Below are 17,907 nucleotides of genomic sequence, written 5' to 3' on the forward strand. Positions count from 1 at the left end.
AAAGCTAACAAGTAGCGTTATATCACAACAAATGTTTTTTGTGACATAGAAACAGTTTAAATGTAAACTGCTTCTAATGTTCGCGGCTCCACTCTTTCTTTGGCGCGTTAATGATGTGCATTTGGACGTATGAAATACTCATATTGCTTATGTTTTGTCATGCGTTCCCCTCCACATAAATATGATTCCCTGCTTTTGCTTCTGTTAAATGCAGCAAACGGGCAGCTTCACCAGGTAGTTTGGTGTTCTGTGATTGGAATCACCTGTGTAAAACTGTCTGCACTGGGTCTCTACTGCATGGCCAATTTGGTATGACTTGGCTTCTCCATATTTTACTGACTTTGCATTCTGTGTTCTTTTTTCCCCACAGGGATTCCTTCAGCAGAATGAGCCTCCGCAAGCTTGAACTTTGAAGATGAAGAAAAATTGAAATGAAGAATCATTACCTTAATTTATTCATGTGCAAAGACAGAGTCAGCGTTCCCGATAGCGAGCAGAAGGAAAGCCAAAGGAGTGTTACCACGAACTTGGTACGTCATTCAAGTGTCTTATTTGTTGACAGGCAGGCAGCCTGTTACGCAATCAGTGGGTTTAACAAAGTGGATCTTACTACGTATAATGTCAAATCTGTATTCATATTTCATGTGTGCACTTTTTTTTTAATTACTGTGTATCAATGCATTTTGCGACTTGAACGTTTTTATATTTAATCAAAAATGGGATGGAAAGAAAATTTGCAAAATATGTACCGACACTATTTATAATGCGTTATAATTTTTAGTTAAGCTCCATTTTGTTTTTAGTTAGGGAAATGTTTTAAACATTGACATTGAATAGTTATGTATTTTTTTTGTTTACTTTAAATATTTTACTAAATAAATATTTGAATGTCCAAATGGGTGAGTACTGTTCTTTGAAAGACGAAAAAGACAATTTTGAAGAACTCTTGGGCAAACAAAGAAAAACTTTGCATATGCTGGTGTTTTATTAAATGTACAAGAGAATCTACAAATTATAGCAGGAGCGAGAAGTAGAAAATATGTGGGAATTATTATTATTTTCTACACGTGCAAAAATTATTCCGCCAAGAACTAGACCGAGATGGTCTCCTTTATCTGTATCTAACTGAACTTAAACATTATGGACCAAAACTGAGCAGCTTATTTCTGATGGTCCAACAGTATTTAAAGGCATGAAACCAATGTTTTCCCTAAGTAAAGCCAGCTATGGACTTCCCGGACTGTGGGGGCTTAAAAAAAAGGTTGGCAAATAAGCTCTATTTTGGTGGCCTCTGGTATGTTATAATAACTTGATTCCATCTAAAATACACAGCAAAATGATTGGATGCTTTATCAAGTTTTCCTCCCAGATTGATAAAATGAGTTGTGGTATTGTGTAGAAAGACATGACTTTACAATTTAAATTACTGCAAATGTATACGAATTCAGTGTGTTATTAGTTATTTTGGATGTTGTCTAGGCCTATATGAAAATACAGGTTTAAAGTCTTACATACAGTTTTACTGCACGACATGAATTACTGTGTCCGTGGGAACCAGGGCTATCACTCAATGCAAGCCATTTCGGTCTACGGTGTCCACAGATCGATTTATAAGCGGACATGTCGGGTCGGATCCGGTACCAGTAACCACGCAGGTCCCCAAAACAGGACCTGACATCTAAGAGGTTTTTAAAACAGGAAAATGTGTTAAATGTGTTAAAGTTTAAGTATTATATATTTCTGACTTCACAGATGTATTTATATTTTTATCATTGTCATATTTGTAACAGAACCTACCTATTGTTCCTGCAGTGAGGAGTCACCATCTTCATTGAATGCTTTCATAATTTATCTACAGATTAACAGCCAAAAAGGTTACCAGTATGCAAATTAGGGAGCCAAATGAACGGCTCACTCCAATGTGATTCGGTGGGCGACACTGAGTATGGTTACATGCACACAATAATGCGATTATTGTGGGTAGTCAGATTAATACATTTGATTCAAATGTTTACATACTTTGCAAGAAGAATGATACCCCTAATAATCCTATTTACATGCATAGCCATGGGGAGTAGGGGTGTTGCAGCCCCCCCCCCCCCCCCCCAAAAAAAGAATATTACAAAAAATTCTCATTGTTTTTCACTGAGCCTTTACTAGTCCTGTATTAGCGGACCGATATCGCTGCCTGTAGCGTGGGCAAAAAATATCAACACCGACACCACCAAACTACTTACATGGACACATCTGAAATCAGGCTACCTGATGGCACTCTGATAAATGCAGAAAATGGCCACTCGAAATAAACGTTCTACCACAGCGACCGTGTTATTTTTGGGAAACATATTTGATTCGGAGTTTGCACATAACGTTTGTATGTGAAAACTACTTCTACTAAGCACTCGTTTAGTTGTTCCGAACTCACTCCACTAGCTCTAAAGAGGGGGGCTTGCTCGGCTGGTGGAAGCAGATCAAATTGTTCACATGTCCTAACAATTTGAAAGATTGCTCAGAAAAACAGGTTTTAATCTGCGTATTCTCACTTCTATTTTGACCTTACGCCCGATTTTAAAATAAACCGAGTAAGGTGTTTACATGACTTTTGCATAATCTGCCTACTGCCATATGTTTCATTTCAAATTATTAGTGTGCATGTAAACATACTCAATCACTGACGAATCTCTCACTTTAACGTCACTGTCAGCCATGTCCGGATATGGGCTGCATATCCTAGGAAAATACAAACAAGATATTTGGTTTACTTGTCCCGGTGGGATACCATGGACATGCAACTACGTTGTATGATTTATGAATGGTAAAGGGATATAGTAGATTGACTTCATTCACAGTAGGAGTGCGTGGGTAAAATCACGGGGGGAAGCCAATCCAGGAAAAAAAAGCCATATTACAACCTATGTGTTGTGATAATTGCGTTGTTTGCTCTATAACCTGTTAGTTCATATTCCTTGCAACCGTGATATAGGCCTAAGGTTGATGCAATAAGAAGACAGTAACAGAATCAATTCAACCAAACCTTTGTTTCGTCACAAAACCGGAGCACCGTCTGTCCACAAAGCATATTGCACTTAATAAACAGTTATATGACCTACAGCATGGTCACGCAAGGTAATGTTTCTGACATTTTCGGACCATTAAACAACTATTAATTTAGAACTACGGAGAGTTACCGCGAGTCACAAAGAAAATAGGAGCGGCCTCCACTATTCCAGCACCATTTCAACATGTCGACACCATCTAATCACCTCTGCTTAGTCTAATAGTGTCAACTAAAAGATACCAAAAACGATTTAGTCCAATCAAAGTAAGCTGTGTGTGTGTGCGCGCCAAGTAGAAAAAACGTCGACTCACCCTACCTGTAGAGAAAAGCCAATGCCACCATCCTCTTTCATGTTGCCAAAACGGTCTATGACTGTCATACAGTACACACTTTTAGCTTTTGTTATCCTCGGCTACCTGGTTAAAATAAATTCTTGCCTAACTTCCTTTAATGGGCAACGATGCGCCAGGCCAGCTAGTTAACTTTAGCATACTACATCTACACTGAACAAAAACATAAACTCAACATGTGAAGTGTTGGTCCCATCTTTCATGAGCTGAAATAAATGGAATGGTGAAATTTGCACGATCTGTTTTCTATCGCTCATTTGCACGTCACGTCAATGATATCATGCCACCGTGTGGGACTGTGGGTCAATTGACTTTGTCGGAGTGGGCGCCCTGATTCTAGTTTGTGAGCTAGGCAGGCTACTGCCTGGGAAGGTCTCCCACTCAGAAGTATGAGATGGGGAGGGGGCGGAGGTAGGTTGACCTCAGGTCCCCCCACTGGAAGCCCGAGGTAGGGGGAGCGGGGGAATCTATCAAATAGCGCACCTCTAACTTTGTACAGTACTAATGCAATTAGTAAAATCAGTCACACTACAAAATGCTACCAAATAAACCACAATTCATAATACTGTGAATATATAGTTTCACAGACATATTGTCTGGGGGGGGCTGAAGGGTGTGTTCGCCCAGGGAGCCATACAAGCTTGAACCGCCACTGACCCACACACATACAAAGTGGCGTCACTGGCGGGAAGACCCTACTGTAAAATAACAGGTATGGAGTAGAAGTAGAGCAGGCTCTCAGGAAGTCCTCCTCAAAGAAAAGCACTTCAGAGTCATCAAAGAGCATCCACTTCCCCTCGTACTGCAGCAGGCTGCCCAGGGCCTGCTCCGTAGACACCCCACCTCCAGCCCCCTCGCACCCAGTCACAAGGACCTCCTCAGCCTCCTCCTGTATCCCTCCATTACTACTGTGTCCCGGGGCCCTGGAAGTCTGTCTGGATGATCTGGTGGTGGTGTTCTCTGTCCCAGTAGAAGCCCTTGTCTGGGTTGGCTGTCTGCTTGTTGCCCCCAAGGTCGTAGCTGGACAGACTCCTCTGGCCCCCCCAGCAGTCCCACCCCCTCTGAGGCCTTCTTGGCCCCCAGCTTGCTGGTTATTGTGGTGCTAGCAGAGTTGGCTTTAGCATTGTGACTATAAGACACTTCCCCGTCATCATAATCCAACACCTCTTCCTTGGGTTGCGGACCATGCCATTTCCCACCACACTCCTCTTCCTCTCCGCTCTGCTTCTCATCCCCCTCGGGCAGGCGGACCTTGGTGTCCTTGAGGTCCATCATCCTGATGTAGGTGGTGTACCGTCCGCTGGAGAGGGTGACACCGCTGTGAATGACCACAGCAAACAGCTGGTAGTGCTGCCCTCCAGTGGCTGAGAGGTGCATGCACCACTCCTCCAGAGAGCACTTGAAAGGGGTCTGCAGGGGGGTATTCACCTTTGAGAGGCCGGCATACGGGTCCATCCTGAACAACACAGAGAGAGAGCGAGAGTCAGTTTACACATGCTGAGTAGCTTGAGACACAGAGGTTACAAAGATGGTTGTAAAACAAACACTGAACTAATTTTAACACAAACTGAACCGTACACCTTCCTTTTTTCCTCAGATCAGCTTGCCAAGTACTGTTGTATAATATGGTGTTGCGCTTCTGTGTTATATTATACCTGATTGTGTGTTGACGTTGTATGTAAGTGACAAAGTATCCATCCACTGTAACTAGAGTAAGAGCAAAACGAAGCAGACTTGAGGGCATTATAAAGGACAGAGAAGCACTTGAGGTGGACGGTGACGACCTCTGGGGGGGTTTTATCAAACGGCAGACTCCTCTCAGTGTAGTGGTGGCAGATCTCACAGAGGTACTCTCCTACGATCCTCTCCACTGAGGCAAACTGGGAGATGGCCCACTTCAGAGTTTTCAGCTCCAGCTTGGGGTCGGGGGACTGGAGGGGTGGAGAGCAGAGCAGAGGAGAGGAGAGGGGTTAGAGTGAGATGGTTGTAATATGAGAGGATATACATTGTGGAGACTGTTGCTTGGGCTGATCTTTGAAACAGCTTGTTTAAGTGGTGACTGTTCATGTATGTGTGACCGTGTGCTAACTTGTGTGCGTGTATAGTACAGTCTCGGCTGCAGGATTGCCGTATTACACAAGAACCCTGTGTGAGTGTGTGTACACATAATAACACCCCGAGCTATTGTCTGGGCTGCGGTGTTCGTCCGCCTGCACTGGGACACTGATGTCCTGGAAGTCTTCTCTGCTCTCAGCGTGACACTCACATTCCAGACAGCGTGTCCTCAACACCAGAAGGCCCTGGAACAAACTCTCCATCAGGTCCACACCCAGGCACTCTGGACAGGGGAGAGGAAAAGAGAAGAGTCCGGATTCAACATAGCCATTATGTTTTGTCTATTACTAAAGCAAGGGTACAAAAAAATGTGACTGACAGGACACGGTCGATGAAGTGGATTTCCAACGACATGTACTCGACTCTGACCTCACGTTCACTTTTAGCTTTCTCCTCCGCTTCCTCTGTTACCTTCTCCCGAGGGTTTTTCCTGTGTTCCCCACCGTTCTCCTGAGGTTGGCTACTCTGCGTCTCCTCCTGGTCAGGTTCGGCTGTCTCTGTCTTCCCTCCTGTGTGGCAGCTAATCCATCTCATGCTCATGAACTTAGAGAAGATACTGGGCTGCTTCCCTGAGGACAGCCAGCTCAGCTTGGGCCTCTTCTTCACCTCTGACTCTTTAGGGGCCACCTCTCCTTTCCCCTCCACGTCACTTTCCTTCTCTTCTTCCTGCTTCTTCTCCCCCTCTTCTTCGCCTTCGAATTTTGGCGCTACGGTGATGTCACTGGAGGACTTCCTCTTGGATTGGGTGAGAGGTTTCCCGTTTTCGACTGCCGATACTGCCTTCTTGGCCTGCCTCTGCGTCACTCTTCCTCTTACTGCTTGTTTGACCATCATCGTTAAGTGAGATTTCTGAAGTTTTGGCCTGCTCCTCTGTTGCAGTTTGTTTTGGTGCCCACGGTGGTGGCAGTGTCTGGCTTGACCTCTGACATCATCATCCTGATCACCCTCCTGTTCCTTCCTGATGGTCTATGAGGCCTCCTGCATGCATCCCAGGACGGTTTCATCAGCTGTTCGGGTGGCTCATCTCAGACGATCCCGCAGGTGAAGAAGCCGAATGTGGAGGTTCCGGGCTGGCGTGGTTACACGTGGTCTTCGGTTGTGAGGCCGGTTGGACGTACTGCCGTAAGGCGGCTTATGGTAAAGAAATGAACATTCAATTCTCTGACAACAGATGTGGTGAACATTCCTGCAGACAGCATCAGAATTGCACGCCCCCTCAACTTGAGACATCTGTGGCATTGTGTTATGTGACAAAACTGCACATTTTAGAGAGGCCTTTTATTGTCCCAAGCACAAGGTGCACCTGTGCAATGTTTATGCTGTTTAATCAGCTTCTTGATATGCCATACCTGTCAGGTGGATGGATTATCTTGGAAAATGAGAAATGCTCACTAACAGGGATGTAAACAAATTTGTGCACATTTTAGAGAAATGCATTTTTTGTGCATATGGAACATTTCTGGGATCTTTTATTTCAGCTCATGGAACATGGGACCAACACTTTACATGCTGCGTTTATATTTTTCTTTAGTATATTTGGAACAAAAGCTCTCACAGGATAATTGACACATACTAACTTTATCTGGCAAACACTGCACGAAAACTCAGCAATATAGACAGTCTTTTCTCTGTTTCACCATGTTCTCCACCGGGTATGCATTGCACCAAATGTTGTGCGTCCTATACAGTGGCGTGAAAAAGTATTTGCCCCCTTTCTGATTTTCAACATTTTTGTATATTTTTGACACTGAAATGTTATCAGATCTTTAACCAAAACCTAATATTAGATAAAGGGAACCCGAGTTTACAAAATAAAAAGATACTTATTTTATTTATTATTTATCAAAGTTGAGCAACACCCAATTCCCCTGTGGGAAAAAGTAATTGCTCCCTTACACTCAATACCGTTGTGCCACCTTTACCTGCAATGACCGCAACCAAATAATTACTGTAGTTGTTCATCAGTCTCTCACATCGCTGTGGAGGAATTTTGGACCTCTCTTGCATGCAGAACTGCTTTAACTCAGCGACATTTGTGGGTTTTCAAGAATGAACTGCTCGTTTCAAGTCTTGCCACAACATCTCAATTGAGATTAGGACTTTGATGACTTTGACGACTTCAACGTCAACAGTGAAGAAGCGACTCCGGGATGCTGGCCTTCTAGGGCAGAGTTCCAAAGAAAAAGCCATATCTCAGACTGGCCAATAAAAATAAAAGATTAAGACGGGCAAAAGAACACAGACACACTCTGCCTAGAAGGCCAGCATCTTGGAGTCGCCTCTTCACTGTTGACGTTGAGACTGGTGTTTTGCGGGTACTATTTAATGAAGCTGCCAGTTGAGGACTTGTGAGGCGTCTGTTTCTCAAACTAGACACTCTAATGTACTTGTCCTCTTGCTCAGTTGTGCACCGGGGCCTCCCACTCCTCTTTATATTCTGGTTAAAGCCAGTTTGCGCTGTTTTGTGAAGGGAGTAGTACACAGCGTTGTATGAGATCTTCAACTTTCTTGGCAATTTCTCACATGGAATAGCCTTCATTTCTCAGAACAAGAATAGACTGACGAGTTTCAGAAGAAAGTTCTTTGTTTCTGGCCATTTTGAGCCTGTAATCGAACCCACAAATGCTGATGCTCCAGATACTCAACTAGTGTAAAGAAGGACAGTTGTAATTCCCTCTTTAATCAGCACAACAGTTTTCAGCTGTGCTAACATAATTGCAAAAGGTTTTTCTAAAGATCAATTAGACTTTTAAAATGATCAACTTGGATTAGCTAGCACATTGTGCCATTGGAACACAGGAGTGATGGTTGCTGATAATGGGCCTCTGTATGCCTATGTAGATATTCCATTAAACATCAGCCGTTTCCAGCTACAATAGTCATTTACAACATTAACAATGTCTACACTGTGTTTCTGATCAATTTGATGTTATTTTAATGGACAAAATTTTTGCTTTTCTTTCAAAAACAAGGACATTTCTAAGTGACCCCAAACTTTTGAACGGTAGTGTATATAAATAAATATCAAAGCAAAAACTAAACACAAAAACGACACAATCACCATACCTGATACATACTACAACATGCCCACACTTGTCCATGAACACACAAAAATACATAGTAACTTCCACTTTCAATACACATATATACACTGAACAAAAATATAAACCCAACATGTATTGKTCCAATGGTAAATATGCCTTAATAAAAGATTCCAGAAATGTTCCATACGCACAAAAAGCTTATTTACTGTGAAAATGTGTTTACATCCCTGTTAGTGAGCATTTCTCCTTTGCCAAGATAATCCATCCACGTACAGGGGTGGCATATCAAGAAGCGGATTAAACAGCATGACATTACACAGGTGCTCCTTGTGCTGGGGACAATAAAAGGCCACTCTAGAAGGTGCAGTTTTGTCTATCGGCCTATTTCAAATCTCCCATTCCCGTTTTTCAGCAACTCACTGCCTTCCTGAAGACAAAATAAAATATTTAAACGCTCCAGTCTGGTTTTAGACCCCATCATACTGTAGTACTGAGACTGCACTCGTGAAGGTGGTAAATTACCTTTTAATGGCATCAGACCAAGGTTCTGCATCTGTCCTCGTGCTCCTAGACCTTCATGCTGCTTTTGACACCATCGATAACCACATTATTTTGGAGAGATTGGAAACCCTAATTGGTCTACACAAACAAGTTATCGCCTGGTTTAGATCTTATCTGTTGGAAAGACATCAGTTCTTCTCTGTGGATGGTTTGTCCTGACAAATAAAATGATACGTTTCGATGTTCCTCAAGGTTCCGTTTTAGAACCACTATTGTTTTCACTATATATTCTACCTCTTGGTGATGTCATTCGGAAACACAATRTCAACTTTCACTGCTACATGGACCACACATAGCTGTACATTTAGATGAAACATTGCGAAGCCCCAAATTGCCTACCTTGGAGGCCTGTGTTTCAGATGTAAGGAAGTGGATGGCGGAAAAACTAACATAGATGCTAGTTCTAGGTCCCAAGAAGCAAAGATCTGCTGTTGGATCTGACAATTAATGTTGATGGTTGTACAGTCGTCTCAAAAAAACAGTGAAAGAACTCTGCGTTACTCTGGACCCTGATCTCTCTTTTGACGAACATATAAAGAATGTTTAAAGGACAGCTTTTTTTCATCTTCGTAACATTGCAAAAATCAGAAACGCTTTGTCCAAAAATTATGCARAAAAGCTGATCCATGCTTTTGTCACTTCTAGATTAGACTACTGCAATGCTCTACTCTCCAGCTACCTGAATAAAGCACGAAATAAACTTCAGTTAGTGCTAAACATGGCTGCTAGAATCTTGACTAGAACCCAAAATGTGATCATATTACTYCAGTGCTAGCCTCTCTACACCGGCTTCCTTTAAGGCCATGACTGATTTCAAGGTTTCTCTACTAACCTACAAAGCATTATATGGGCTTGCTCCTACCTATCACTCCGATTTGGTCCTGCCGTACTTACCTACACGTACACTATGGTCACAAGATGCAGGCTTCCTTATTGTCCCCAGAATTTCTAAGCAAACAGCTGGTGGCAGACCTTTCTCCTATAGAGCTGAATTTTTATGGAATGGTCTGCCTATCCATGTGAGAGACACAGATTCAGTCTCGACCTTTAAGTCTTTACTGAAGTCTCGTCTCTTCAGTAGGTCCTATGATTGAGTGTAGCCCAGGGGTGCGAAGGTGAACGGCAAGGCAATGAGGCGACGAACTGCCCTTGCTGTCTCTGCCTAGCCAGCTATAGTCTATGCGCCGGGGGGCTATGGTCAGTCTGTCTTATCTGGTGTCCTGTGTGAATTTAAGTACGCTCCCTCTAATTCTCTAATTCCGTCCCCACCCGGTGGACCTGAGCCCCATGACCATGCCTCAGGACTACCTGGCCTGATGACTCCTGGCTGTGCCCAGTCCACCTGGTCGTGCTCCTGCTCCAGTTTCAACTGTTCTGCCTGTGGATATGGAACCCGGACCTGCTGTCTCGACCTCTGAGTGCTCGGCTATTAAAAGTCCACTGACATTTACTCCTGAGGTACTGACCTGTTGCACCCTCTATAACCACTGTGATTATTATTTGACCCTTCTGGTCATCTATGAACGTTTGAACATCTTGATGAACAATCTGGCCTTAATGGCCATGTACTCTTATAATCTCCACTTGGCACAGCCAGAAGAGGACTGGTCACCCCTCAGAGCCTGGTTCCTCTCTAGGTTTCTTCCTAGGTTCCTGCCTTTCTAGGGAGTTTTTATTAGCCACTGTGTTTCTACGTCTGTATTGCTTGCTGTTTGGGGTTTTAGGCTGGATTTCTGTATAGCACTTTGTGACATCTGCTGATATAAAAAGGGCTTTATAAATAAAATTGATTGATTGATTGTCACAACACAATGCCTCAAGTTGAGGGAGTGTGCAATTGACATGCTGACTGCAGGAATGTCCACCAGAAAATTTGGCAGTATGTCCAACCGGCCTCACAACCGCAGACCACATGTATGGTGTCGTATGGGCTAGCAGTTTGCTGATGTCAACATTGTGTCAGTGAGGTTATGGTATTTTATTTTACCTTTATTTAACTAGGCAAGTCAGTTAAGAACAAATTCTTATTTACAATGACGGCATAGGAACAGTGCCTTGTGAACATTCTGCCTTGTGAAGGGGCAGAATGACAGATTTTTACCTTGTCAGCTCTGAGATTCGATCTAGCAAACTTTTGGTTACTGGCCCAACGCTCTAACCACTAGGCTACGTGCCGCCCCGTATGTGCAGGCATAAGCTACGGACAACGAACACAATTGCATTTTATCGATGGCAATTTGAATACACAGAGATACCGTGACGAGATCCTGAGGCTCATTGTTTTGTGCCATTCATCCGCCACCATCACCTCATGTTTCAGCATGATAATGGACGGCCCCATGTCGCAAGGATCTGTACAACATTCCTGGAAGATGAACGTGTCCCAGTTCTTCCATGGCCTGCATACTTACCAGACATGTTACCCATTGAGCATGTTTGGGATGCTCTGGATCGACATGTACGACAGCRTGTTCCAGTTCCCACCAATATCCAGCAACTTCGCACAGCCATTGAAGAGGAGTGGGACAACATTCCACAATCAACTGCCTAGTCAACTCTATGCGAAGGAGATGTGTCGTGCGGCATGAGGCAAACGGTGGTYGCACCAGATACTGACTGGTTTTCTGATCCACGCAACTACCTTTTTTTAAGGTACACTAAATATACACAAARGTATGTGGACACCGCTTCAAAATAGTGGATTTGGCTATTTCAGACTCATCCGTTGCTGACAGGTGTTTAAAATCAAGCACACAGCCATGTAATCTCCATAGACAAACATTGGCAATAGAATGGCCTTCCTGAAGAGCGCAGTGACTTTCAACATGGCACTGTTACAGGATGCCACCTTTCCAACAGGTCAGTTCGTCAAATTTCTTCCCTGCTAGAACTGCCCTAATGAAATGTAAGTGCTGTTATTGTGAAGTGGAAACGTCTAGGAGCAACAACAGCTCAGCTACGAAGTGGTAGACCACAGAAGCTCACAGAATGGGATCGCTGAGTGCTGAAGCGCGTAAAAATCGTCTGTCCTCGGTTGCAACTCTCACTACCAACTTCCAAACTGCCTTTGGAAGCAACTTCAGCAAAAATAACTGTTCGTCGGGAGCTTCATGAAATGGGTTTCCATGGCCGAGCAGCCGCACACAAGCCTAAGATCAGCATGCGCAATGCCAAGCGTTGGCTGGAGTGGAGTAAAGCTCACCACCAGTGGAAACATGTTCTCTGGAGTGATGAATCACGCTTCACCATCTGACAAGCCAATGGACGAATCTGGGTTTGCGGATGCCAGGAGAACGCTACCTGCCCAATGCATAGTGCCAACTGTAAAGTTTGGTGGAGGAAGAATAATGGTCTTGGGCTATGTTTCATGGTTTGGGCTAGGCCCTTTAGTTCCAGTGAAGAGAAATCTTAATGCTACAGCATACAATGACATTCTAGACGATTCTGTGCTTCCAACTTTGTGGCAGCAGTTTGGGGAAAGCACTTTTCCCGTTTCAGCATGACAATGCCACTGTGCACAAAGCGAGGTCCATACAGAAATAGTTTGTCGAGATTGGTGTGGAAGACCTTGACTGGCCTCTCAATCCCAAGTTCCACATGTCTGTGGAACTTGTTCAGTTTGTCTCAGTTATTGAATCTTGTTATGTTCATACAAATATTTGTTTGCTGAAAATAAACACAGTTGACAGTAAGAGGACGTTTCTTGTTTTGCTGAGTTTATGTTTTGAATTGGAATCTAGTTAGTCTGTTCTCTATTATWTTTTATAGGCTTACCTGCTGCTGTAAAGTCTGACTGTTTCTCTCCCCTTGAGCAAAGGCCCAATCCTAATGCCCAATGCTAGCGGCATCACTACAAATCGAAAACGGGCTGTGTCGCAGCCGGCCGTGACCGGGAGACGCATGAGGCGGCGCACAATTGGCCCAGCGTCGTCCGGGTTAGTGGAGCGTTTGGCCGAACACGGATGTCCTTGTMACATCACGCTCTAGGGACAACCGGCCGGGCGCATGCACGCTATCACTGTCGCCAGGTGTACAGTGTTTCCTCCGACACATTGGTGCGGCTGGCTTCCGGGTTAAGCGAGCAGTGTGTCAAGAAGCTTATTTATTTCACTTATAATTCACTGTATCACAATTCCAGTGGGTCAGAAGTTTACATACACTAAGTTGACTGTGCCTTTAAACAGCTTAGAAAATTGCAGAAAAGGATGTCATGGCTTCAGAAGCTTTCGATAGGCTAATTGACATAATTTGAGTCAATTTGAGGTGTACCTGTGGATGTATTTCAAGGCCTACCTTCAAACTCAGTGCCTCTTTGCTTGACATCATGGGAAAATCAAAAGAAATCAGCCAAGACCTCAGAATTTCTTTTAGACCTCCACAAGTCTGGTTCATCCTTGGGAGCAATTTACAAACGCCTGAAGGTACCACGTTCATCTGTACAGACAATAGTACACAAGTATAAACACCATGGTACCATGCAGCCATCATACCGCTCAGGAAGGAGACGCGTTCTGTCTCCTAGAGACGAACGTACTTTGGTGCAAAAAGTGCATATCAATCCCAAAACAACAGCAAAGGACCTTGCGAAGATTCTGGAGGAAACAGGTACAAAAGTATCTATATCTACAGTAAAAAGAGTCCTATATTGACATAACCTGAAAGGCCGCTCAGCAAGGAAGAAGACACTGCTCCAAAACCGCCATAAAAAAGCCAGACTACCGTTTGCAACTGCACATGGGGACAAGGATTGTACTTTTTGGAGAAATGTTCTCTGGTCTGATGAAACAAAAATAGAACTGTTTGGCCATAATGACCATCGTTATGTTTGGAGGAAAAAGTGGGAGGCTTGCAAGCCGAAGAACACCATCCCAACCGTGAAGCACGGGGGTGGCAGCATAATGTTGTGGGGGTGCTTTGCTGCAGGAGGGACTGGTGCACTTCACAAAATAGATGGCATCATGAGGCAGGAAAATTATCTGGACATATTGAAGCAAAATATCAAGACATCAGTCAGGAAGTTAAAGCTTGGTCGCAAATGGGTCTTCCAAATGGACAATGACCCCAAGCATACTTCCAAAGTTGTGGCAAAATGGCTTAAGGACAACAAAGTCAAGGTATTGAAGTGGCCCTCACAAAGCCCTGACCTCAACCCTATAGAAAATTTGTGGGCAGAACTGAAAAAGCGTGTGCGAGCAAGGAGGCCTACAAACCTGACTCAGTTACACCAGCTCTGTCAGGAGGAATGGGCCAAAATGCACCCAACTTATTGTGGGAAGCTTGTGGAAGGCTACCCGAAACATTTGACCCAAGTTAAACAATTTAAAGGCAATGCTACCAAATACTAATTGAGTGTATGTAAACTTCTGACCCACTGGGAATGTGATGAAAGAAATAAAAGCTGAAATAAATAATTCTCTCTACTATTATTCAGAAATTTCACATTCTTAAAATAAAGTGGTGATCCTAACTGACCTAAGACAGGGAATTTTTACTACGATTAAATGTCAGGAATTGGGAAAAACTGACTTTAATGTATTTGGCTAAGGCGTATGTAAACTTCCGACTTCAACTGTAGCTTCTCAATTCTCATGTGTCTTTTCAGGTACCCTAATCGAGAAAATGTCTTCCCACACTGGGAGCAGTGGTATRGCTTCTCTCCCGTGTGTATTCTCTCATGCTCCTTCAGGCTYCCTAACCACCTAAAACTCTTTCCACAGTGAGAACAATGGTAGGGCTTCTCTCCTGTGTGTGCGTTCTCTCATGCCTTTTCAGGTCCCCTGACTGGGTAAAACTCTTTCCACAATGAGAGCAGTGGTAGGGATTCTCTCCTGTGTGTGTTCACTCATGCTCCTTCAGGTTACCTAACCACCTAAAACTCTTTCCGCATTGGGAGCAATGGTAAGGCTTTCTCCTGTGTGTGTGTCCTCTTATGCACTTTTAGGAATCCACAACTCAGTACAACTCTTTCCACACTGGGAGCAGTGGTGTCGTCTCACTAGTTTGGACGTCTCTGGGTCTGGTTCATCGGAGGGACTCTTCCTGTTATCATCGTGAGTGTCTGGTCTCTCATGCCTTTTCAGGTTCCCTAACTTGGTAAAACTCKTTCCACACAAGGAGCAATGGTAAGGCTTCTCTCCTGTGTGTAWTTTCTTGTGCTCCTTCAGACTCCCTAACCACTTAAAACGCCTTCCACACTGGGAGCAGTGGTAAGGCTTCTCACTTGTGTGTGTCCTTTTATGTGTTTTCAGGTCCCCTGGCCGGGAAAAACTCTTTCCACCCATGGAGCAGTGGTAAGGCTTCTCTCCTGTGCATATTTTCTTGTGTTCCTTCAGACTCCTTAACTGGGTAAAAGTTTTTCTACACTCAGAGCRGTGGTAAGGCCTTTCTCCTGTGTGTGTTCTCTCATGCCCTTTCAGCTTCCATAACCACTTAAAACTCTTTTCACATTGGGAGCATTGGTGTGGTCTTGCTGGTTTGGATATCTCTGGCTGTGGTTCCTCTGAGGGGCTCTTCCCGCTGTCAGGGCGAGAGTCTGGTCCCTCTCCTGCCAAAGACAAATCGAGAATTTAGTTCAGAAAGGAAACACTACACATTTGTTTAACCATTTATTCTAAAAGATGAACAATACATTAGGTCTTGACTAGGGATGTGCACGGTATTCGAATACTCTAATATCCGAACGGATGTTAGTATTTGAATACTTGTGAGTATTCATTTTTGCAACAACAAAAAAGGTGACATATTTTAACACTGAAAAGTTTTCTAAATTAAATGAAGATATCCATCTGACATTGTTACATAAAAGGACATACTATGATATTTAACATAACCTTTTCATTGTAGCGGTAGCCTTCATGTGTAGCTTGATGTTTATTTTGGCCAATCAAAGCGGCTCAATGTGTAGCAAGTGAAGTGAGAGTTCACTAATGCAATGCAAGATGGAATAAAATGATGGAATTAAAAGGAGTAGGTAGGCTACAACGAGGCTGTTTTATCTGAATCGGGTTGGGGAGAAAGCCCAGCATGTCGCCTCAATTAGCCTAGCTAGCTAGCTTCTCTAGGCTACTCCAGTTAAGACGGACACTGTTTTATGGGATGATAAGTAACATTGTGGCTGTTGCGGAGTTGCTACTGCATCGCTCTCTCCCTCTGTCTGTTTGCTCCCATCTCACCGGCCCCTACGCAGCTGCAGCAAAAGAGCTCCAGCCTCTCTGCCTCGTGTATTTGTATTTCGAATATCCGGATAAAAATTCATGATACTATTCGAATAGTGAAATTATTTCAAACCCCCATCCGTAGTCCCTATGGCTCACTGCCAGAGCAAACCGTCATATAAAGATGATAAAATAACTACAGGCAGTGAGTACAGTATGCTGTACCAATCCCCCTGACTGAACAAAAGTGGAGCCAAACAGGTGTGAGGCTGGGGTGGGGTTGGCATAGCAGAAATACTTTGGTGCAACCTCTGCTCATGTGATCAGCTGATACCAGCACTCGGGTTTCCCTTCTGAACCGACTTCGCTTTATATAAACAGAGTCCTGAATGACCTGTTTTCCTATGAGGTCTAATCCAGACCAGATCACTCAATAACCCGAGGCAAATCTTCACAACATTTCATAATACAAAATGTTAACTTGCGGCCATCATAATAATAATAAAGAGTTTCAAATCTAATCTTGCTCTCATGGTATTTCATGTTTTTAGGCTGAGCAGATCTCTATAATAATAGATATTAAGAAACATTTCAGTCATTGGATACATTTGATCCATTGTTAATAAAGGTCTGTTGGTGGCCCACTCTTTGATGGGGTAGAAATCTTACAGAGTGTGGCTTTAACAATTCCTAAATTATTCAAAAACACGTACGTGTAGGGGTTCGRGTTGTAAGGCAAAAGCAGCGGACTGTAGACTAAAGTCGACGAATAAAGTCAGGGAGATGCATTTGCGACAGTCAAGTCTGACACGGTTGTGGTTTTCCAACAGCAAGGCTCAGATCAGCACGGCAGTGTTGACGTAATTGACATTGTTTATAAAACTATTTCTCTATAATTTCGAAATAAACATCTCCAACACCATATCACACACTCACTCACACACTGAAATAATGTGTGTAGCCTACATTGTACAATCAATTGGTGAGAGAGAGCCCCAAATATCACATTCAATTTGTATTTATCCACTTGTACATGAATCRMGGCAAAGTTAGTTCCTGTTTCRGTCACGTCTTTTGGGCACAGTCGCGTGGGTCAAACTTCAACACCCTAATGATTGGTTGACAATACAGCCTCCCACAATGCAGGTGATGGCTGCAGGATGAAGCTGGTGAAGAGCAAATGCAGAAACTTGCAATTGACTGCAGTAAAAAAAAAAARAAKGAACTTTGAACACTTGGTTTTTGTCAAGTTTATGCAGTCTGACAATTTTTAGATCGCTATAATGTAACACTTTAAAAGGCGGAGACGAACGATGGTCTCCGACTTGACAAAATTGCTCCGCGCAACCTAGAATTTCAGTAGAATGCCCCTTTAAAGCCAATATCAAKAATTCATAAATTGTGGGACTTTCAAATTAATTATATAGGCTATCAGGGCAGATTTTGTCTTGAATAATTACTAATAATTTGTAGACTGCAAATTGACCAAACAGATATAACATTTGACTAAAACATAATACTTTCAAACCTTGCTTACATTTGTATATGACCACATATATCTTTCTATTCTGTGTGGTAGGTGTAACAATAGTATTGTTATGTGTTGCAGTGGGGACACTAATGTG

At 43.4% G+C, this 17,907-nt stretch overlaps 2 protein-coding genes across 10 annotated transcripts in view; one reads left to right on the forward strand and one right to left on the reverse strand.

Moving 5' to 3' along the window:
• LOC111971371 (dedicator of cytokinesis protein 7) overlaps window positions 1-896 on the forward strand; it is a 117,241-nt gene extending 116,345 nt beyond the window's left edge. For all 9 annotated transcript variants that reach the window (XM_070446239.1, XM_070446240.1, XM_070446241.1 and 6 more), the window contains one exon: window positions 371-896. In XM_070446239.1, the coding sequence (XP_070302340.1) occupies window positions 371-413 (43 nt within the window). In that variant the 3' untranslated portion in view covers window positions 414-896. The remainder of the gene's footprint in view (window positions 1-370) is intronic.
• A 2,267-nt stretch (window positions 897-3,163) lies between these two features.
• On the reverse strand, window positions 3,164-11,546 carry LOC111971234 (ubiquitin carboxyl-terminal hydrolase 1). The gene is given in 11 exon segments (XM_070445998.1): window positions 3,164-3,174; window positions 4,078-4,385; window positions 4,387-4,451; window positions 4,453-4,864; window positions 5,143-5,339; window positions 5,574-5,746; window positions 5,898-6,310; window positions 6,312-6,421; window positions 6,423-6,446; window positions 6,448-6,530; window positions 11,540-11,546. Coding segments are annotated over 11 exon segments (1,803 nt in total).
• Between the last annotated feature and the right edge of the window lie 6,361 nt (window positions 11,547-17,907).

This window comes from Salvelinus sp. IW2-2015, linkage group LG13 (genome assembly GCF_002910315.2).
Source record: "Salvelinus sp. IW2-2015 linkage group LG13, ASM291031v2, whole genome shotgun sequence".
Lineage (NCBI taxonomy): Eukaryota > Metazoa > Chordata > Actinopteri > Salmoniformes > Salmonidae > Salvelinus > Salvelinus sp. IW2-2015.